The 22,965-nt window shown below is 49.2% G+C and overlaps 1 protein-coding gene and 1 long non-coding RNA gene across 6 annotated transcripts in view; one reads left to right on the top strand and one right to left on the bottom strand.

Annotated features, from left to right (window-relative positions):
• The first annotated feature begins 1,552 nt into the window (after positions 1-1,552).
• LOC123936658 lies at positions 1,553-22,902 on the top strand. The gene is made up of 3 exons (XR_006817376.1): positions 1,553-1,564; positions 13,233-13,239; positions 21,882-22,902. It is a non-coding gene; the product is annotated as an uncharacterized LOC123936658 (long non-coding RNA).
• SLC2A9 (solute carrier family 2 member 9) overlaps positions 5,826-22,965 on the bottom strand; it is a 237,817-nt gene continuing 220,677 nt past the window's right edge. For all 5 annotated transcript variants that reach the window (XM_045997129.1, XM_045997130.1, XM_045997131.1 and 2 more), the window contains 2 exons: positions 18,315-18,442; positions 5,826-6,171 (listed from right to left, as the gene is read on the bottom strand). In XM_045997129.1, the coding sequence (XP_045853085.1) occupies positions 5,920-6,171; positions 18,315-18,442 (380 nt within the window). In that variant the 3' untranslated portion in view covers positions 5,826-5,919. The remainder of the gene's footprint in view (positions 6,172-18,314; positions 18,443-22,965) is intronic.

The raw sequence follows: 22,965 nt of genomic DNA, 5'->3' as shown, positions 1-22,965 counted from the left end.
TTGCCTTGGCCTTTATTACTTCCAGCTCTGGTTCTTGGCTGAGACAAACTGTAGTCCTCAAATGCTGTGATTTAATGAGAGGAAATTTACTTGACTTAACGTACAGATTTTGTCAAGGGACCTGATTCTGATAAGGATAATTATATCTACATCTTGGTGTAAATTACAGCAAATGTCTGAAACTGAGCAGCCGCCAAGCCGCTGTCATTCAATGAGACCTTTGGGACCCTCCTTTGGGGTTCACAGCCAGCAAAGGAATGTTCAGTGGAAGGGAAGCCTGATTATAATGATCTGACCCCCTAGAGTCCCCTCATTTAGTCCGGTAAGAAGTAGTATCAGAATAGGGGGTTGTCTGTCTTGACCTGTGCTTAGCCAGAGACGGAAGGTGTGGGGCAGGTTTGGTTCCAGGCATATGTAGGTGACTCCCACATGAATTTTCACAATCTAGACTCAAACCACCTACCAGCATGGTTTCCTACGCTTGTACATAGAGCTACTGTGTTTGGCTGCTATTCCCATGTCATTGACCCTTTTGTCTCAAATTCCTCCTTGCCTCTCCTCAGCTGGGCAAAAGCCAAATACCACCACCGAGATGACGCTCCCACGCTACCACTTGGAGGTATCTGGCCTAATGGCCCACAGCCAGTCCCTCCACAGGGGTCCCGTCCCATCCTCCTTATGGCTTCCTCAGGACATTAATTTGTTCAGTGAGTGCATAATGAGCACTTGCTGGGAACACGGGGTCCTGAGAGGAATCAGTCATTTTCTTGTAGGAGCTCTTGGGGAGCCTAGGAGGGGAGCTACCCAAGAGAACAAAGGTTGCCATGAGAGAGATACTGTGCTAGATCCCTGAACAGAGGTGAGCACAGGTTCTGTGAGAAACCAAAGAAAAGAATCCAGCTGAGACTGGGGAAGCAGAGAGAGAGCTTTAGGGGCAGGTGTTAGAAGCTGGAGGATGAACAAGAAAACAGCCTCTGGACTGAGAAGGAAAGTTGAGACTGAAAGATGAAGCAAGCCGCTCCAAACTGTTGACAGAGTTTTCTTCAGGAGGACTTCCAGGTGGACAAGTGATCCAGGCACCACACAGCTGCTATTCTCCATCAAGTCCAGACCATAACCCACAGCTTTTCTAGGGGGAGGGCATGGTGGTGAGGTCACAGGGGAGTTACCTAAAGTGGGGCCATCTGTACGCCACCTTAGGGAAGATGGGACAGAACAAGCCTCCTCACATTCCTGTCAGGGCATGTGTTAACCTCCAGGGGGCCTGGAACATGTATCCCCGAGGAAGGTCATTGTGCGGATATGAGCAAGATGGCGGAACAACGATGGAGCCAATGTTGTCAGCACTCCTATAGTGGGGAGCCTCAGTGTTGTCTTTCAGGATGAATAGAAATCATCCAAGTGAGAAGGAGAAACACATTCTACATAGTGGGGCCACCAGACTCATGCTGATCAGTGGTTTGGTTTCCTCATAAATTCTCAGCCTTTTGAAGGAAGAGATTGGTTTCATCCATGTTTGTATCCTTAGTACCTAGGATAGGTATACACTAGGTGCTCAACAAATGTCCGTGGATGAATGAACTAGACTTCACCCCAGAGAATATTAATTCTATTCTTGTTTGCGGATTTGGGCTCTAAGCAGTGCCACGCACCTCAGTGAATAATGACAAAACAGAATGGAAGAGAATGGTCTACATGGGCTATCTACATGTAGTTTTACAAACCATGCCAAAACGTGACAGTTTAGGGCAACAACAACCCATTATTCCTTGTGATTCTGTGAATGGCTGAGTGATCCTTTGGCTACTGTCCCCTGGACTCACGCACACAGCTGCATTCTGCTGTAGGGTCCCTGGATCGGGGCTTGGCTGGGACAGTGGAGATAGTGGGCTCCTCCCCTTCACTGGCCTTTCATCCTCAAAGAGGCTACACTGGGCTTCCTCATCACATGACAACATCAGCATCCTAAGAGGGAAATCCCAAGAGCACGAATGCTTATTAAGCTTCTGCTCATGTTGTATTTTCTGATGTCTCCGTGTCCAGAGAGTTGCATGGCCACGTCTAGACTCAGCGCGGTCGGATATCACACAAGGATGAGCAACTGGGAGGTGTGATTCACTGGGGCTGTTGATGCTTCAATCTACCACAGGTCATCAGTTATCTGGTTGTCACACCAGAAGTGATGGTACATGCCAGAATCCTTGTTCTGGAGACGAGGGGCCAAATTTCTGAAGTCCCGCCGGGCAGCGATTGGAGCCCTAGACTTGGCTGGACTGGGAGCCGGAAGAGCAGGGCTTGAGTCAGATGAAATGAATCTGACATTTACTTCACAAGTTATCTCCAGCATCAGAGGCTATGAACTTGAGAGGAAGAGAAATCAGTATTTTGGGGCAGAAAACCCAGGTTGGCACCACAGCCAGCCTCAAGACCCCAGAAAAGCTTCTGTCACCAGGTCATCTGTGCATGTGAATCCATGCTTCCCTAGTCCTGGGGTACCCTGTACCCCAGAAAGACAGCTCGCTGAGTGTCTAAAGATGGGGTCTGCTTCGTATGTTCTCATTTGCCTCAGGCTCTTTCCTGTTACAACCTATATGAGCTGAGTTTAGGCTTTGTCACAAGTAAGAGCAATTCAAAATAAGAGTGACTCAAAAGATATGGAAGTTTTGACTCTGAAGCAGAGGCCATTGCTGGGTGGTTCTGTCTATACCATACGGCCCCAGGGTCCTTATCCCCCTGTACCCTTGGGATGTGGCATCAATGGCAGGGTACAAGATGGTGGCCTGTACACACCTTTATCTGCTCCTTCCTCCAGTAAAGGCAATATCTTGTGTGCTACATGTGTGAGATGAGAAGTCAGCCCTCTGGAGGTCCTGAGGGAAGGAGGCAGAGAGAAGGTCTTCAAGATGTTGATGAGGAGAAGCGGGTTGTGAAATCCAAGTAATGGCTGGCCTGTGTTGTGGGGACAGAGTTTGAATCTACGGTGAGTTCAGCGATTTTCACTTCAAAGTGAAAAATGAATATATAAAGAAGTTCTACTACCTTCTTTCCACATCTTGGCGAGCCTGTGCCGTGTGCCCTGCTCACTCACCCCTCTCTGTGGGGACACTGCCCTGGGCGACCTGTATCAGTCGCCTACTGCTGCCGGAAAAATTACCACAACCTTGGTGCCCTAAAGCCACATGAATTTATTATCTTCTATTTCTAATGGTCAGAAACAATAAATTCAGGATGTGGGCCGGGCTGCATCCGTTTTAGAGTCTCTAGGGGAGAGATCGTTTCCCTTCAATTCCCCGGATGCTACCTGTGCTCCTTGGCTTGCAACCCCTTTTCCTCCATCTTGAAAGCTGCCAGTGTAGCATCTTCCAATCTCTCTCTCTCCCCCTCTACCTCCTCTCTCCCTCCCTTCCTCTCTCTCCCACAAGTCCTTCTCTGACGATGACCCTCCTGCTGCCCTCTTATGAAGTCCACTGGGATTACATTGGGCTGGCTGGAACATCCATGTTAATCTCCCCATCTCAAGACCCTTAACTCGATCACAACAGCAACGTCTCTGTTGTTCCATAAGGTGACATTCATAGGTCCTGGGGATTAGGCCTTAGACATCTCTGGGGGACATTTTTCTGCTTACCACACTACCCATTCATTTAATCAATGATTATTGTGCATCTGCTATGTGTTGGATACTATGTTAGCTGGAGTCAAATGGTCATGGCTCCTGCCCTCCTGCCCTCCTCATCTTTTAAAGGTAAGCACCAGCTGATAAGGCCTAGAGCAGGTGGATACATGCAAGCATATAGCCACCACCCCAGGAGTTCAGCTTCATGACTGGAATGGGCCTCAGTGCCAAAAACAGGGAGGGACTTTTTAGTCTTCAGTGACTCTCCTCTACCCCCCCCTTCTCTCCCCAGAGGGTCACTCCCTCTGTCCCTCTGGCCAGACATGGAGGGTTTCTCTTGAAGCTTTTTCTGTGGGCACTGACTGTGTGGCTCTGGGAACTGGTCTGTTCTGAGTCTCACCGACCCCCAGTGAGGTGGCCCTGTGAACCGTTCCTACATCTCTGTGTCCCCTGTCCTCTGTGTCCTGACGGGACACTTCACTGTTGCTGTTTCTTTGATTTTCAGTCTTCTGTAGCGAGCAGGAGCCAATTCGAGGAAGGGCAGGGTATTTTCCTGCTCCCTGATGTGTCCTCAGAGCCCACCTAGGGCCTAGCCTATGCTAGGTACCTACTATTTAGAAGCTAAATCCTCAAGTCTACACATGAAAGACAACACTCCACAGCTAAGATCTCTTTTTGTGCTTTTGGGTTTTCAGCACTTTCTGCACCCACCTATCACTTTCTCTCCATATTGAGACACACTGTCCAAGTATTTCTGCCAAACCGAAGCTGGGGTTATAGTGCATAGACTTGGCAATCAACCCAGGGAGAAGCCCAGTGATGAAAGAATATTCAGTGGGAAAGGAAACTCAGAATTCAGATTTTTAGCTAAGTCTGTCCTTATCAAGAATGGTCAGAAAAGCCTGAGGGACTGGGGTTGAAGGGATTTCAAGGGTGTTGCTATGACCAGAGATGTTCTTCTCTGGCCCACACCTACTGTGAGATAAATTCAAACACACACATGCTAAGTCACATGCACTTTCATGAGGCAAGCACAGGGAATCACCCGAACCACACAGGTGTGCATTACCATGGCAGGCTGGACGTCGTTCAAACCCAAACAGCCCAAGCACAGAAGGGCTGGAAGAGTCCTCAAGCATATCTACTCCTAGCAACTTCTTCCACAAGTGACGATCAGATTTCCTTAACCACAGTCAAGGCAAGCCATCACCCCACGTTTCCTTGAGCGCTCTTTGTAATGGGAAGCTCACCTTCTGTGATGGTTAATTTGCTGTGTCAGCTTGACTGGGTCACGGGGTGCTCAGATACTTGGGTAAGCATTATTTTGGGCATGTCTGTGAGGGTACTTCGAGACAAGATCCGCGTTTGAGTTGGTGGACTGAGGAAAGCAGATCGCTCTTCCTGATATGGGTGGGCCTCAGCCAATCTGTCAAGGGCTAAAATAGAAAACAAAGAGGCAGAGAAAGGAAGAATCTGCCCTCAGCTTTACTGGTTGAGCTATGACATGGGTCTTCTGCCCTGTCTTTCCACCAAGACTAGACTCAGCTTCCGAGTTGTTCTTAATATAGTGTGTTTTTTTTTTTTTTTTTTTTCAGTTGAACAGAACTCCCTTTGCAGTCCCTGCCCCAGCCACTGGAAAGTTACTTCTTCCACATCCTGATCCTCTTTATGCCTTCTGAGACACATCTGATGCTCTGAGGTGAAGGCAGTTTCAGGCATGGAAGTCTTTAGCCCCGTGGGACACAGCCTGGGAGGGGCAGAACCTGAAGGATCGTGGGTTGGTATCAGCTTCTTGAGCCCGAGGTCCACAAGGCCAAGCCACATGTTGGTAATGGGTATTTATTAGAAGGTACAAAGAATCTTTCCACTGAATTCCAAAAATGTTCATCTAGGATCAAAGCCCAGTGTCCCTTGAGGTCTCAGGACCCAGGATGAGGGCAGCTTAAGACTACTTATGGTAGAGTTGGAACCAGCACCTCAGTCTGCGGTTTCCCGTCCCCGTGTCTCCTTGTCAGACTAGATTGTTTTCCTGTGAGAAAGTCATCAAGTGCTATTTCCCTGATTTCATTTTGAAACCATGGGCTAAATCATGAAGGAGACAGGCCATCGAGCCAAACAGAAGGGTGGATCTACTGAAACATAAGCTGACAGCCCTTCCACCTTCCAGAAGAGTCTGGAGATTCAGCTACAAATAAAACCCAAATGGTTGTGACATTTGATTAGCAAAGGTTTATTTTTAAATACTTAATACTATTAACCATGTAGGAAAATCTTTGATCTTCTGGAATGGCGAGATCATCCATTTAGACAACCCCGTTTTTGGCATAATTGTCCTGAGTGAAGGTGGGGTCTGGCTCAGGCCTTCTGGTCACCTTGGTGTCAGGTGCAGCCGGGTCAGTGTTGTCCGGTGGGTGTGTCTTGTTCCTTTTGGCAAATGCCTGGCTAATTTCCTCATGGGTTTTGTTTTTCGTCTCAGGCAGGACAAAATAGAAATAGACAGCTCCTGCGAGGCAGATTGCGGCGAAGACCAGGAAACAGTAGGTATCTAGACTTTTCTGTGGAAATGAGAGACAAAGAACATCAAGTAGACAACCCCAAAACTGGCTGTGAAACCATCTCTGCACAGGTTTTCATAGCTCCCCATTCCTCTATCAATATTCCTGGATGGCACACCGTGCTTGTGTCGTGGGCTTTAACGGCCAGTGGTGCTGGGCTTAGCATCTGTAGGAGATGTTCTCCCATGAGCCATGACTATGTCAGCTTCCAACCCTGGGACCCACAAGGTGCTGGCAGTCTTTTGTTTTCTTTCTTGAAAACTAGGCCTATAAAAAAAAATAGTCATTGTGAAAGCAAAATGTCATACTTGCTCAACGTTATTTTAAGATCATATTTACATGAGATAAATGAGGGTGTTTGGGGATGGACCCAGTCGGCTGAAACCTGAAAGTCATCTGTGACACCACCTGTCCCCTCAGCTGTCATGTGGGACCCACGCACTAAGTCCCAGCGGGCTTCCCTCCTCAGACAGCTCCCTACTGTCACCTTCCCTCGTGCTCCCACTCCAGAAGTCCAGCCCAGCGGCCGGCTAAGGCCATACGGGCCCACCAGCCTCTGACCTTGTGGGAAGGCAACCACAGACGACGATCTATAAATGGATGTGCATGGCTACATGCCAGTAGAATTTTATTTACAGAAAGATAGATCAGGCGGTGGGTAGGAGTTTGTCGAACCCTGCCTCACCGAAGCAATCATTGCCTCTCACCTTCTTCACCCGTGTCCCCCATCCACGTGGCCTCTTCCCTGTCTGCTCTCTGTGAGGCAGCCCGAGGAGTCTTGCAAAAACATATCTAGATCATGCCAGCCCCCTGCTTAGAACTTCTCACTCCCTTCCCGTGGCTCTTGGGATGAAAACCTACTTTCCTAGCTTGTCCTGGGGAGTTGGTGAGGTCTCCTCTCCTCTGTGCTTCCTCCACTTGGGCCTCATCACTCCCACCTCCCACCATGTTTCTGCTGACTTGCTGGTCCCTCTTCCTATGATTTTCCACCTGCTCAGCTCCTGTCTCTCTCCTCCAGGAGCTGGCCCTGCCCCAGGCCAGGCGCCTGAATCATCATCTCTCCTGGTTCCACCCTCCTTCCCTGCATGTCGATGATAACTGCAAAGTTATGTGTGTGGCTGCCTGATGAAAGACTGGCTGCCCTATGAGCCAGCAGGGTGATAATCCGGTTTTGCTCATCACTATGGCCCAGGGCCTATGTCAGCGTGTGGACAACAGCAGGTGCTCAGTGTATATTTATGGAGTGAACAAATCAATCCATCTGTCAATCAGACTTTGAATCTGACAAGTCAAACTGTCTTAAAAGTTTCTCTGTTGCTATGGACTGACTTATGGGCCTCCCAAATTCATATGTTGAACCCCTAACCCCAATGCGACTGTATTTGGAGATATGGCTTTTGGAGGATAATTAAGGTAAAATGAGGTCATAAGGGTGGGGTCCAAAACCCATAGGATGGGTGGCCTTTTAAGAAAAGGAAAAGAGAGATTGCTCTTTTCTTCCCTGTGCACACCAAGAAGAAGCTACAGGAAGCCATGGTGAGAAGGTGGCCGCCTGCCGGCCAGGAAGAGAGCCCTCACCAGAAACTGAGCCAGAGAGAGGTTCTTAGGCATCTTCCTAGAAAAGCAGATCTTGGGCTGAAATTGCCCTTGGGCCCTCATCTCCTTACAGGTTCAGTCTATTGCAAAAAGAAAGCTCTTTAAATATCTGTCTGCTCATTTGCAGTTCTCTTTTCTGTGGCAGTTCCTCTGCACAACAGAACTTGCAGGACACCTCGAGCCCCCCAGATAACCCATTTCTCTAGCCCGCCTGGCAGGTGCTACAGGTCATCAGGAAGCCGGAAGCCTGAAGCCTGAAATAAGCTCCCGGGCTCACTTACCACTGACTTGCTCCTGCAAGGACCAGACCGGACCAGTCCCTGCCTCCCACAGACTTTCCCCTCATTATAATGCTAAAAATCATGCCTGAGGAGGAAATTTAACATGCAAATAAGGCATGCCAGTTCTGGCCACCGCATCACCACACCCAGCTTCCGGTTTCCTAACTCCTAAGTGCTAGGACAGTACTCCCTTCCCCACCTCAGCCCCTTCAAATTCTTCCCCTGACCATTGTTCAGGGAGCAGCCCTGTATGCCTTTTCCTAAGGCTGTCTTCCTCAGGCCTGGGAGTGAGCTAGCAATAAACACTTTCTGCACCATCCTTAGCTTCATCTCTACTTCTACACACAAGAGATAAAAAACCCCAAGTTCTGTAACAAAACCAACTCTGCTGGCATCTTGACCTTGCACTTCTGGGCTCCAAGACTGTGAGAAATTGATTTCTGTTATCTAAGTCCCCTGTCTGTGGAACTTTGGGACGGCAGCCTGGCAGACTAGACCACCCCTAGTCCTGACTTCCTATCATTTATGACTATGAATAATTACAACACTTAGGTCTCCGCTTTGAAATAAAGGACATAAAAGGGTGCCTGGGTGGCTCAGTCATTAAGTGTCTGCCTTTGGCTCACGTCATGATCCCAGGGTCTTGGGATGGAGCCCTGCATCAGGATCCCGGCTTGGCGGGGGGCCTGCTTCTCCCTCTCCCACTCCCCCTGCTTGTGCTCCTTCTGTCTCTGTGTCTCTGTCAAATAAACTAAAACAAAATCTTAAAAAAAAAAAAAAGGACGGACATTGAATTGAAACTTGTGCAAATTCAAATACTTTACTTGCTACTGGGAATGGCTAGGTCAAGAAGAAAGGATATTTTAAATGGTTAGACTTTGCAACAGATATGTAAACAGGACACTTCGTTCCTGCTGTGGATGCGAGTCAGCCTCTGTCCGCAGCTGGAACACTGTTGATGTGAATAAGGGTATCAATACCAAGCCCTGTCTGGTGAGGCTTCTGGGCCAGACATTGAACTAAGTCCTCTGCGCTCAGTGGATTAAGCAGCCCGAGGCCTCCCATTGGTTAGCATTGCAGCCCACAGCCTGCAAGTTCAAACTCTGTTCTTACCAATTTTGCGAACAGGCTTTGGAGCTGTGGGACACCAAGTATCTCCAGTTTTCTAGGCCACAGGTGGCCAAGGCACGTGGTAAGCTTTCTGAGCCTCTCATGTCTGAAAATGCCTTTTCCCCTCTCTCGTATGTGAAGGTACGGACTTCTAATTTCAAAATAGTTTCCTCTCCAGACTTTGAAGACAGGGTCCCTTACCCTACAGGTAGAGTCTCCCTCAGGAGCAGGGGGATGTCATCTGATGATCACTTCTTTTCAGGTTATCTGAGTTTTCCCAGTGGAACTTTTAGGATATTCTTTTTTAACTCAGTGTTCTTCAATTGCACATCCCTGTGTTTAGAAAGGGATCCTTTATACCAAATTTGCTTAGCATGAGGCGGGCTGTTCATGCTGAGGACTGGTGTTTCAGCAGGTCTGGGAATTTTTCTTCTGTCATTTCTCTGGCCATTCCCTGGTGAGGACCCCTGGCCAGCTCCCTGTCCACTGTGTCCGAGGACCCATTCTACTATCTCAGCAGCCCTGTCCTGGATGCACTGTGGGCCAGCCTGTATTCTGCTGTTCGTCCCATCTGCTAAGAGATGTCCTCTTACAACTATAACCTTGGGACCCCGTCCTGTTTTCTAGCAGGTTACACCTTTTAGAGTATATCTAGGATTCCGGGTGGGTGAGTCAGGCACCTGGTGTGTTGAGCCACATTTCAATAGTCACCTGTGAGCTGAGTCTTGAGGGGTGAGAGGTGTGGAGGTTGCAACTGTTTTGGGACTTGAGTAGATGGGAGGAAGGGCATACAGGTGAGGGTGGGTGACATTCAACATGCCTCTCTGAGACACTAATAAAAAGCTATGCAACCCCTTCTCTATCAAAAGGGGAATAAAAACCTCATACACTCGACATTTTCAATGCCATTTCTGGAGTGGGGGCATGTCATGGTCTTATTGAAACTCATCCATGGGCCATCTGGCGTCCACAGGCCCTGGGCCGTGAACTCCATGATGGCGGAATCCATGCCACCTGCTCTCCATTATACCCCCAGCTCAAGACAGTGCCCGCATCACTGAAAGCTCTGTCTTAATAAGAATACGTTGGATGAGTGGGTAAATGAATGAAATGAGAGCACTGCCTTGGAGAAGATCGAAGGCACAAGAGGTGGTTCAAGTTAGAAGTTGACGACTTGACAAAAATAGAATCCTTCTGCTTGGTTTTTTCCCCCGACCCACAGAATGCTGGCTCACTGGGGATTCTCCCCAAGCTCTGGGCTGTGTCAGTGCAAGGGCTGCCACTCAAGAACTGATGGGAAGTCGAGTGCCTCACTAACTTGTCCCTCCAGCTCCGCAGACAGCTTACAAAGGCAAGGCTGTTCCACTGTGGGAGCAGAGTCGACCTGAAATGCTAGGATGTCTCTGGGGGAAGCCGGGGGAAACAGGGGTCTTAGGGATGTCTTCTGACACTGCTGTGTGTACACGTAGGATCTTGTTGGAGTTGCCTGGGTACCTGTGAGATAGACACAGCCCCGTGGCTGCATGATGGGATTTCAGCCCTGCATGCCCTGCGGACGCCTCCCGTGGGCTGCCCTCCTCCCCGGCAGGCCTGCTCCTCTCCACCGGTTCTCAGACATGCCCTGCTGTCTTCCCTGAATCACCTCTGGCTGCTTCCCCCGTCTCTGCCTGTCTTTGCTCCTGCATCCTGATGCCTTTATCCTGAAATGGCTTTTACCTTTCTTCTTCTTCTTCTTCTTCTTCTTTTAAATATACACATTTTTATCCAGACTGGATTTATATATAGTGACTTCCACAGATCTCAAGTGTAGCATTCAATGAGTCCCCTGTGTAACTAAGTCCTCTGTCAAGACTTAAAACATTGCCACCATTCTAGAAAGTTTCCTGTGCCATTTCTAGTCAGTGCATCCTTTCTCCCATCTGCCACCCTGCCACCCTCAACACACACGCTGTCAACCATCGTTCTGCTGTCTGTCACCTTCTCAATTCTTCCTGCCCCCTGTCTTGAATCTAGTGGCCACCAGGCATCCTGAGAGTTCTTTTAAAGTCATAAAATGGATCATGTCTTAAAACCATGCAGTGGATTCCCAGAGTCCTTCGGAAAAACCCCAAATCCCTCTCATGCCCTCAGTGCTGGGGTGGGCCTCCCTCACACTCACTGCAATCCCCTCACCCCTCAGCTGCCTGCTCAGGGCTGGCGCAGGGCCTCAGCCAGCATCTTCCTGCTCCCTGCTGCCCCCACTGCCACTGATTCCCTCAACCTCAACCTGAAAGGTCCCTGTACTGGTCAGCCCAGTGATGCCCCGCTTTGCCTGCCTCCTTCTGAGAAACACAAACCACACCAGTTCCTCTGAGGGGCATGTCTGTTCTCTCTGAAATGTTAGGGCAAGATTGTGTCTTGGTGCTGGTGCTGGCGGAGACGGAGCTAGTGAAAGATGCTCCCTTCCTCTCTCTAGACCCAGGATGGCAGCAGCTGGACCCTCTGGAGAAGTGAGGGGGCATTTTTATGTGGTTTCAGGTCCCATGATCCTGGGTCTGCACTGGATTCCTCCTCACATTGCATAGGCATGTGGGATAGGACCCAATAAATTTTGAGTTGAAAACATTCATTTTCTCACTTTTAGATTTTACTGAACTCAAACGAAATGTTATAACTCCAGTATAATCAAGCAGGCATATGTTTGCATGCCATTTTGTCTGAACTAGAAAATACTGGTGCTCATGGTAGAGGCCGAGTCGTCTGCAGGCTGGTACAACCATTGACCGGAGGGACACACTGATGCCACCATAGCAAAGTCCCAAGGAAGATGCAGCCTGAGGTTAAGGACAGAGAAACAGTGATATTGATCCCCCCCAGGGGTCAAGGTGACCTGCCCCATCCATGCATATCTAGAACCCTCTGTAGGAAGGGGCAGGGTGTGGGAGAGAAGGGGAAGGAGGAGGGAAGAAGGCAAGCTTTGAGAGGCAACTTGTCCTGGATGGCTCAGTGAGTTAGGGGTGGTGAATGCTTCCAGGACTCACCACGAATTGATCTTCCTGTCCTGTCTCCTCTTCCCAAGTGTCCCTAGCACCACACAGCAGGAAGCCGCCTTTACAGTACTAGTAATGACCATGAGAGCAGCCGGTCCTGAGTGTCCATGGGCAGACATTGCTCAAGACTTGACTTCCACATCTAATTTTTTCAGGAGCACCACTGCAAAATTGGGGCCATTCTCTTGTTATATAGACATGAAAATTACAGCTCAGAGAGCAATCACAGTTTGACAAATTTGACCAGCATGCACTTCACCTCCCTGCTGAAAGGCATGGTCAGGATTCAAGGTCAGACTGTGTGACCTCAAAGTCTGTGCATTTTCGCCTGTGTCTCATTTATATCTAAAGTAGTGTCTGGCACATAAGGGGACTAAGGACAACAAACAGCCACAACAGCCACCAGTCACCAAGCTATTCTGTACTGGAAATGGTTTCTGTGTTACTGGTACTGCCCCAGGTGGGGAGTCCCCAGACAGCAGAACCCTCCTGCGACCCTCAAGGTCTGCTTGTGTAGGGGGCAGTCAGGACAGCTGGTGAGCCCAGCCCCGGCAGGCAGCCCTATGGGTTGCTCGTGTCCTCAGCAGGCTCCACTCTTCATGGCTGAGAGAAGAGTGAAGCATTTTCCATTTTCTAGATGGGGAAACCCGTCTGCAGCCATGCTGGCTCTGATATTTGTTTTCTGTGGGGATAGACTGGGCCCCTCGTAGGTCTTTGCTTGGGGACACTTGCCACTGACACATTTTGGGAACAAATGAAAAGATCAAGATGTTTGAAAAATTGCACTCGGTGGCTGTTATGAGCCAAATTGTATTCACCACGAGGATTCACATGTTGGAGTCCTAACCCCCAGCACCTCTGAATGAGGCTGTATGTGGAGGGAGGGTCTTTAAAGAGGGGATTAAGGTAAAATGAAGTCCTGTGATGGGCTCTGACCCAATCTGACATGTGTCCTTCTATTAGAAGAGGGGAGATTGGGACACAGACACACACGGGATGACTGTGTGAAGACATGGGGACAGATGGCGGTCTTTACGACACCAAGAAGAGAGGTCCTGGAAGAAATCAACTTTGCCAAGACATTTATCTCCAACTTCTGGCTTTTAGAACTGTGGGAAAATGTATTTCTGTTGGTTAAGCCCCAGTCTGAGGTATGTGGTTGTGACAGCGTGAGCAGACTAAGGCAGGCTCTTGACCATGGCTGAGAGGACTTCTGGAAGGGCTGTGAGTGGAGCAGGTCAGCTGCGGAGGCCGCTGTGGCAGGAGCTGCTCCCATGAGAGGGCCCTGGTTGGAAGGGGGGTGTGAGCCCTGGTTGGAAGGGGGGTGTGCGTTTCTCTAAGTGCAGTTGTCACAGCCAACAGCAGCTCCCAGAGCCCGGCCTCTGCCCTGGCCAGCCAACAGCCAGAAAGTAAACGAACCCTTGCCGCCTTCCCTGTCCTGGGCCAGGAGACCGACATTTCACAAAATCTCACTGAGGCCCCCTGGCCAGTGTCTGCCTCGGTGTGACCATCAAGGCTCCTCAGCTTGAGTCAGTGCTCACAACTTCCACGCTTCCTAAATGATCCCCAGCCCTGGAGACGCCGGAGATGCCCCAGCTGGCAGGAGCTCTGGTTCCAGAGGGAAAGTGCCTTGAAAATACCCGCAGGTGTCCAGGAATGCTCATGATATTGTGCTGGGTGAGGAAAGCAAAAGCACAAAACAAAAAAACTGGTTCCGATTTTTATAAATACGAAACATTACATGTATTTAGAAGAAAAGAAGGAACGTGTCATTAAGCCATTAACGTGCTTGGCTTCACCCCTTTAGAGTCTCTATGGTGAGGCTGATCATTTATAATTAGCATGTCCTCATGACTTGACAGGGAAAAAGGAAGGAGGAGGAGGAGGGAGAGAAGAGGGCGAGGGGGAGGAGAAGGAATAAACAGAAGGAAAAGGAAAAGAAGGAGGGGAAGGGGAAGATGAGGAAGACTCTCAGTGACAGTGCCCTACAGAGAGCTGGCTTGTGTTCTGCCCCCTTAGAGGGACCCATTAGGCCATCCTCAAACACCAGCTGAGTGAATGAACCCGACAACAGCTGTCAGGATTCCTGAGAAAATGGATGAAAAACATCAGGTCTGGGGCTTGGCACAAAAACCAGAAAGATGCCCCATGAAATGATACCATCAAGATAATGTCATTTAATTTGATGCCTTATGGTGGTGGTCCAAGGGGCAGTGTGTCCTCAGCCTCCCCCAGCCCTCCCCTGCCTGGTGCAGGTGGGAGCAGCTCCAAGGCCAGTCCTGAGTTATAATGTGCTGCGTGTTATCTTACGTACCTAATGCTCTCCTTCTCTCTTCCTCCACCACCCATCCCTTTGCACTCTACCCTCAGCCGCCGGGGGCAAGGGCTGAGCTCACAGGCTCCATACCTCCTGATCTACTGTCACTGCTGGATGGAGCAAAACTTCTCTCTTGTTTGTGTTTCTCCGTTTTGCCCCTTCTTATCTTCAGTGCTGCTCTCAGTCCTTCTGCCCTGCAGTGTCCTCCTTCCACCTCTGGCAGACTCCTGTGTAACTGTCTGATGAATGTCTTCAAATCAATCTGTCGTATCTCCTCCCTCCAACCTCTAGCTATACATCAGTCTGTCTATCTATCTATCCACCAATCTATCCATCCATCCACCCTTGGATCCCCTTACCACTTGCCCATGTGCCTTGTGTGGCTGCAGGCATTACCAGGCAAGGTCAAGGCCAAGGTCAGGCAGTCTCTCTGATGTGGAAGCCTCTCCAGCTCTAGCCCCAAAATGCCAAAGGCAGTGACCACATCTGAGCCTAATACCTCTCAGGGAATGGATCGGAGACCTGCCTTCCAGATCCTCCCCAACCACTTGTCTTTCCTTGCAGCTCCCCTGCACTTCATCCAGCCTTGCCCCAAGCCCCCAGACCTAAGCCTGTAAGGAGAGGGGCCCACAGCTCTTCTGTGACTCTTGCGCCCTTGTCGTGTCTGGGAGGAGACAGCTGCTCTGGATGTCCTAGGACAGGCGTGCAGATTTGTGTCCTGTGTGCACGGGGGCCCTCGGCTTTGTGAGCAGGTGGCGTCCCTCTCAGCCCTGAGCCCTTCACCTGGGTCCTGGCCTTATTCCCCTGCTCTAGGCCAGGCTCCGAGCAGCCCTCAGGCTGACTTTCTCTGTGCAATCTGTCATGAGATCATCCCCATGGCGTGAATGGATGCATTTTTATTCACAGTGACAGTGTTGGCATGCTCAGGGGCTCCTTCAGGGCTCCTGCAGGAGGGACCTGCTGAACCACTGAGAGTCCTGGTCTTGCTTTGCCCCCAGACACTCCAGTACATCACAACAGGGTGTCCTGGGGTGAGCTGTGGCCCCAGAAGCCTCTCAGGCTCCTGGACACCCCGCTGAAAGTGAGCCAGTTGAAATGAACATGATTCCCTGAAATTACAGTCAAGGCTGTGAGAAACTGGGTTATCATGGAAAGGAGTTTGATACATACAAAAGCCTTGGGGGTCAAGGAAGGGCACAGGGGGTGACATCCATGGGTGTGACCATGTTCTTCCTTTCACTGTCTGAGGCCTTGGACAAGTGTCCTGCAAGCCTGGCTCTCCTCCTCAAAGAGTGGGCGATGGCCGTCATTATGGAAGGACTTAAGATTTCTGGCTCTTCCCCTCTGGACAGAAAACTACCTGAATTTTCCCTGTGGTAAGGAGTGGTGGTGTAGCTTTCACTCAGGGGACTCTCATGGTGGTAGCCTGTGTTGGTGTCAGGTGACGGCCTTAATGGACAGTGTGAGACTTGCCACACTCCTTCCACCTGCTGGCACTGAGTCGGGAAGCTCTGGGGCCTTCTAGAATCTCTAGTCCCCCCACAATGAACACTGAGCATGAGTAAGACATCGTCCTGGGTGAGTTAAAGCCACTGAGACCTGGGGCTATTTCTTTCTGCAGCAAATCCAACCTGTCTTGACTGACAAGTGGGCGTAATAAGACCTTTCATGTGATGGTGTGACTGCATGCTGAACGACCTGTCATGGTTGCTGTCCTCTCCCATGCCATTTCCCTGCCTAGTAATCCAGCTGAGCAGGTGGGGCTGGCACAGCTCCCCAGAACTTGGAACAAACCCAGACCCCCGCAACAGAGTCCGGGGGAGCATGTCAAGGGAGAGGCAGCACGACGTTTCTGTTGGGGAGAAGCCGCGGATGGGCTGTGATTTCCCAAGTGAACAATGTGAAAGAAAGGTCAGACGGGTCCAATCCACTGGAGACCACCTTGAGATGTGTGTGTGCCTGTGTGTGAGCACACGCAGGTGCCTTGTTCATGTGTATGTCTAAACATAAATTAACTCCTCAAACCCAGTTCCAATGGGCGTGTTGGACAGAATCACCTGCTGAAGAACCAAGGGCTCCTTCCTCCCCTTGTCTTACAGGCAAGGATGAGACAATTGCCCTCTTTGTCACTTCTCACGGGGGTGACCTTGGGGACTGGCTGCTGCTGTCTGAGCTCCAGGCTGCTGGTTTGAACCAGGGAGACATGAAGGCCTGACCTCCCGTGCGGACTGGGGTTCAGTGAGCCCGGCATACAGCAAGCGCTCAGCAAATGTCAGTGTTAAGGTGGCACATCGGAGCTGTCTGCTCCTAAACTGTGGTAGGAGAGTGAGGTGGAGTGTTTTGTGTGGGGGAATAGCGAGAGCGAGGTCTTTTATGCACCTCCCGACCCCTGCCCCAAATTTCTCAGGAAACTGTGGCCTATTTCCCAGACATAGAAACAGATTAGTGGTGGGCCAGGTGGAGGGGTCTAGAATTTCTCCACTTAAACGGTAAGAATGGTAGGCAGATCTGTGTTGACAAAGAAGTGGTTTGAAGTTAATTTTCCCCATAGCAATGGATATGTTACTGACCCCTGACTCTGCTGGCTTTGAATGAATTAGAAAGAAGCCATTTGGGGTTAGGAGTCCACTGAAAAGTTCACTTGTTATGTTCTGGCCGTGCTGGCTGAAGATGCCCAAGGTTGGGAGGACATGGACATGGAGCCCAAGGAGTCCCTCATGGCACGTACACTCAGAGGCAGGATGCTTGTAGCTAAAATGCGGTCAAAGATGCTGTAAAAGTCACGTGATGAGTCTGAGAGTAATGAAAGGCAGGCAGAGAATGTCCAACAGTAAGAGGCCATGGGGCAGAAGGACCAGGTTGGATGGTGACCGCAGGACCTTGGGCTGATGGCGTCTGTTCCCTGAGCCTCAGCCTCCCTGCAGTAAAGTGGGATGGGCAGGAACCCCAGGCTTAAGCATGGATGTCATGAGCACATGAAAAGCCACATGCTGGGGACCCCGCACAGAGTAGCTGCTCTATAATGCAGGAGTAGCCACGTGGGCCTGTGGCTGGGGCTACTGACCTTGGACTCAGACAAGCTGGCAGCAGAGTCTCTGGGGCATGCTGGGATTGAAGGTAGTCAATTAATAGGCAGACTATTAATTGAGGGGGAGAGGGCTGAAATAGGCCCTGAGAAGGGGACTGCTTTATTCCTGGGCTGCTTCCCTGTTCAGCTCCAGGACCATAGAGCACACATTCTTGTTCCCACGCTATCCCCACTGCCTGAAACAGTGCCCAGCACAGAGTAGGGACTCAATAAGTATGTGCTGAATAAATGAGCGAGTGAATGAATAGACTCTTGACCTACACACAAAGAACTTGTACCCATTTCCTGAGTTCACATTTTCCCATCCACTATGGTCACACTTGGGACAGTGACCTCATCAGCTTGGAGATGATGACAGTGAGGACTTTAAATGCACAACAGGGTGCACTGTAACTATCACATGGAATTTGTCTAACACCATGACAAGCACATTGAAAAAGTGAGGGTTTGAGATTCTAACCTAGGTTTCCTTGCAGACCCTTGGTGACAGGAAGCCTACTCCCTCTGAGGCAGCCCTTAGTGCCTGGGGGTAGCACCTGGAAGGTGCGGGAGGGAGAAAGAGGGTTCAGGGTTGGAGCCAAGGCATATCTCTGCCTTCCTTAGGACAACAGGTGTGAGTTTCCAGTTGAGGGACTCAGCCTCTGCTCTGTGAATCACCCCTCAGCAGAGGGCTGCCGAATCAGATGGTGTCCCATGGGCAGCAGACCCCTTGTCAGTCGTACCTGGATGAAGGGGAAGAGGAGGCCAACAGCGAAGTTGGAGAGCCAGTTGACAGTGCCTGCAATGATGAAGGCAGCCGGCCGCTGGGATTGCTGGAAGAACTCGCCAGTCAAGATGAACGGGATGCCCCCTGCAATGGCAGAGCAAGGGCACAGAATGAACCACACTGAAAGACTCATGATGCCAGCATCCTCTCCAATGGCAGGGTAGCACCCTCTCCATGAGCCTGCCCCACCTGGGTTACCGACAGCTTCAGGACTGGGTGCCAGAGTTAGCCCATCACTCCTAAGATATAGAAACCATTTTCCTGACCCAGCCCATCCAAACAAGAGGGGATTCAGCCTCTTGGCTCTGGGAATGCCCTTTGAATCAAGCTGTAATCCACTACAAAATGAATACAGCACGTACAAATCTGATTTACAAGGTAACTGACATTTATGGATACAGCGTGTCAGGCAGGTATGGGTTACCATACCTGGGTAAGAAAACTGAAGCCCAGAGAGGTTGCTGGATTTCCCCAGTGTTACTCAGCTCCTGGGGAGCAGAGCCAGAACTCAGACTTGGGACTCCAACCTCCAAATCACAGCTTTGTTTCCCCGCTAATCCTTGCTGGACAGGATGGGAGCCCCCGCCCAGCTGGCTATTGGTTTGTCCTCCTTATCTCCCCATGACTGGATGTGTGGTGGGTCCCACTCGTCACCCCAGCAGTGGAGTGTTATTAAGTGGAAGTGTCATTGGCATTAAGGGAGGACAATTCTTTATTCTGATGACTGTCCTGTGCAATTGCAGGATGTCTGTCACCCCTCACCTCAGGGATGCCAGCGCTCTAATGGTCACTGTGGCAACCCAGACTGCTTGCACACACTTCCAACTGCAAGGTACCACACCTAGCTTAGACTCTTCAAGGTCTGCACCTTCCTTTTCTGGAACTCAGCGAGACCTGGGGTTGGGCTCTGTGCCCAGACCCTTGACCTGGGTCTCAGCATGACCACTGGGGGCCTGTTTTCACCTCCTCACTCCCCAGTGGAATCCCTACTCTGACAATCAGATCTATACGTTGGCATTCTACAGCAAGGGTGGTGGGCTTTTATCAAACTCCAGGGAGACAATGAACATTTTGACCTTGATTATTTACTGTGTTGGGGCTGGTCCCACACTGGTGGACAACAGGGACAATGTCCTGCTCTCGTGGAATTCCCTCATCTGGTAGAGGAGAAAGGATGATGTGTTTATCAAAAAAGAAATGAATGAATGAATAAGTAATTACAACATGTGATAAGCATGAAGGGAATGCAGTCAGCAATGGGGGGAGCCTATGTTTGTAATGGATAAGGAGGGCTATCTGGAGGGGCGCAGGGGATGGCTGGGATGTGACCTGAAGGAGGAGATACTGCTTGCTAAGATTTGGGGAAAAGTGTGGGGAAAGGGATGGGAGGGCAGATACCCTGGAGGATGAAAGGCATTGGGTCAAGGTCTAGAGCAGAGGCCACTCTGTCTGTACAGCTGAGGGACAAGTGGGAGGAAGAGTACGAAGCAGGAAAGACAAGCAGGGCTAATTAGGCAGTGTCTTGTAGATCAAGGAGAGCTCTACTATTAAAGAAAACCAACTGGAGAAAACCAACGTTGGGTTTCAAGTAGGAACTGATGTGATCCACTTGCATTTCGTAGAGACTGCAGCTGTTTGGAGAGGGGACTGGCAGGTAGAGGAGGGGCTGCAGGAGGCTGCTGGGCAGTGAGGACGGGAGGGCATGGTTATGCAGAGGGATAGCATGGTGGCAGTGGGAATGGAAGGAAGGGGCAGAATTCAGAGACTCCACCCCATGGAGGCAAAACTTTGATCGTAAGCACTGCACACAACCATACAACGCATCATTAAGTTCAACCATGCAACCTAAGGTCACAGAAGAAGAACAACCCAAGCCTCTCTCTCCAGAGCTTTCACTGTTGTCACGCCTCTATTCTGCCAGTAAGCCTTGGACTCCAACACATCAAAATGACTGAGAATGGGCCGTCCCCTCAAGCCCCCACTAGACCATGAGCCCTCCAGGGGCGGCAGCCTCCCCATTGGCCTGGCATCTTTGGCAGAAAGTAGATACTTGATGGATATTTTCTTACTTGAATTAGGCACTCAGAATTTGATTTTGAAAAGATTTGATATACTGTTAACTACAAAGAATGTAGACTTCCCATATCTTAAAGGTATCTACGAAACTGTGCAAGAACAATGGTTACACATTGAAATGTCCCAAGACCAGCCTTTATGTCTGTAAAGAGCATAGTTTTGCCTTGTTGAAAGTATGTGTGTCACACACTCAGCTGCTCCTGCAGCTAACACCGCTGTAAGCCTTGTAGCATATCCTTGGGGGTCGTTCACACTTATGTGAAGTCTGAACAGTTTTGAAGGCTGGTGTTTCCTTTCCCTGACTTCCCTTAGGTGTGTTCTGGAAGCACCTGTGGATAACTCTGCTAACATTTCTGATGCTGGTGCATCAGCTTACAATGGAGCAGAGAATATTGACACACATGCCTCTTGGCATGTCTTTTTGTTTCTTCAGGGCTGGGCCATGACTTCTTTGTTGGTGATGACCCTTAGTCTAGCACAGCACCTAGGATACACATAGGAGGCGCTCAGTAGAGGTCTGCAGGATCCAGGAGGAGCAATTAAGACAGAGTTCATAAGAGGTCTACATCAGGTCTCCTCTATTCTTCCTTCAGGTCACCCTGGAGGGCAAATACAAGAAACCTGAAGAATCCTGCACAGCCTGTTTCTCTAATTGGTTTCATTTCCATGATCTCCCTTGAACCTCACAACCAAAGGAGGTGGTGAAGCACAGGGGTCTAGGGCTTGGCTTCTGGTTTTAGTAAGAACAGGTTTAAGTGCTGGGTCTACCAAATCTCTCTCACCTATGCAGTCATGACAGTAGGGACCTACCACGGGTGTGTTTGTGAGGATTAAGAGAACTTCTGTGTGTAGGCACTCAGTATAAGTCTGGCACAGGGAGACACTCAGTAAGTCTTAGCTTTTATGATAATAATTTAGAACTGTCCTGCTGCATTATTTCCTTTTTATAATGAGTTAGCTGAAGCTCAGAGAAGGGGAGTGACATGCCCAAGGTTTCTTAGCAAAGAGTGATGATGGTGGTGGTAATGATGATTATGGTGGTCATGATGAAGTTGATGATGGTGATGATGATGACAGTGATGATGATGGTGATGATGGTGATGATGATGTTAGAGGTGATGGTGATGATGGTGATGATGATGTTAGAGGTGATGGTGATGAAAGTGATGATAGAAATGAAGATGATGATGATTACAGAAAGGACAATGGTGCTACTGCGGGTGCTGATGGTGGTGACAGTAACTACATGGCATACATTGTAAAGGGCACTTGACATACATTATTTCATTTAATCACCACTACTATGCACTAGTTATGATTACTATTTTTCCCATTTAATGTATAAAACTGAGGCCCAAGAAGTTAACTCAAGTTGGGTCTCAAACTCAAGGGTGGATGATGCCAGTATGAGTCTTAATGACTCCACTGTGATGCAAGCAAGACTAAGATGTTTACAATTTTTAAAATATGGGAAGGAAACTTAGCAGTCTTCATGGTTTTATCTGAATGCTCCCCCAAATCCTGAAATTCGTTTGTTTCTCTTCTGTCTTCAGGTATTGATAGCCGGGTTTCCTAAGAGCCTCTCACTATCTGTTTCTTTAACCCAGGGTAAAGTGGGAAAGAATGAGGTTTGATATGGAAACAGAATAGATTTCTGGTAAGCCCTTTGTTTTTGTGTTGTTTTCCAAAATGAATATTGTGTTAACTATATTTTTCTGATGGTCATGAGTAATATTGACCCATTTTTAACAACTAAGAAAGCATACAACATAGAAAAGCATGAAAAGAAACAAAAGTTGTCCCTAAACCTTCCATCCCGAGATGATCTCCTCTTGTATTTTGGTGCTTGGCACTGATGCTGAGTGTGCTATTAAGAAGCCTAGAGCTACTCTAATATTTATCCTTCAGAGGATTGGCTTTTTCCACCTAAATCCCCGAAGAAATCTTTCCTTATGCTTGAAGTTATTAACTTAACAATTCAGTAACTATGATGTGCCCGGTGTTGGTCTTCCTGTAACAGTCTTTCTTAGAACACAGTGTGGCCCTCTCAAGTACAGATCGACTCTTCATTTATTTCCCACATTAGACTTGAAATCCTCTCCTGTTCTGCCTGTTGGACTTTTTATTCCAGAGAAGTTATTATCCTTATGTTGGATGATTTTTGTCCCTCTTCCATATCTTTTGTTTCCTGAATGACTTTATCCTCTTGTTTTTGCACAGATTTTTCATACTCTGGGCAGTCTCTTCCTTCTTTCTCTTCTCTGTCCCTTGTCCCTTCTTCCTTCTTCTTGTCCTGTGTTATACATTCCCTATGCCACTGTCTTTGTCTTTCTCTATATAGAGTGAGTTGCTCTGTCCAGATTTCCACCTGCTCTGATATGGTGATTCATCCTTGACACCTTCTCTTATCTTCTTCCAGGTTATCTTTCAAATCATGGTTTGAGGCATGAGTACTGCTTTTCAGGGCTTTTCCTTGAATGGAAGGCAATGCTGGGGGTTGGGAGTAGAGAAAATGTGGTGGGGGCAGCCCT

The sequence above is a fragment of the Meles meles genome, chromosome 2 (genome assembly GCF_922984935.1).
Source record: "Meles meles chromosome 2, mMelMel3.1 paternal haplotype, whole genome shotgun sequence".
NCBI classification, from domain to species: domain Eukaryota; kingdom Metazoa; phylum Chordata; class Mammalia; order Carnivora; family Mustelidae; genus Meles; species Meles meles.
Note: the sequence above shows the minus strand (reverse complement) of the source record. Positions and strands in the feature narration are given on the sequence as shown.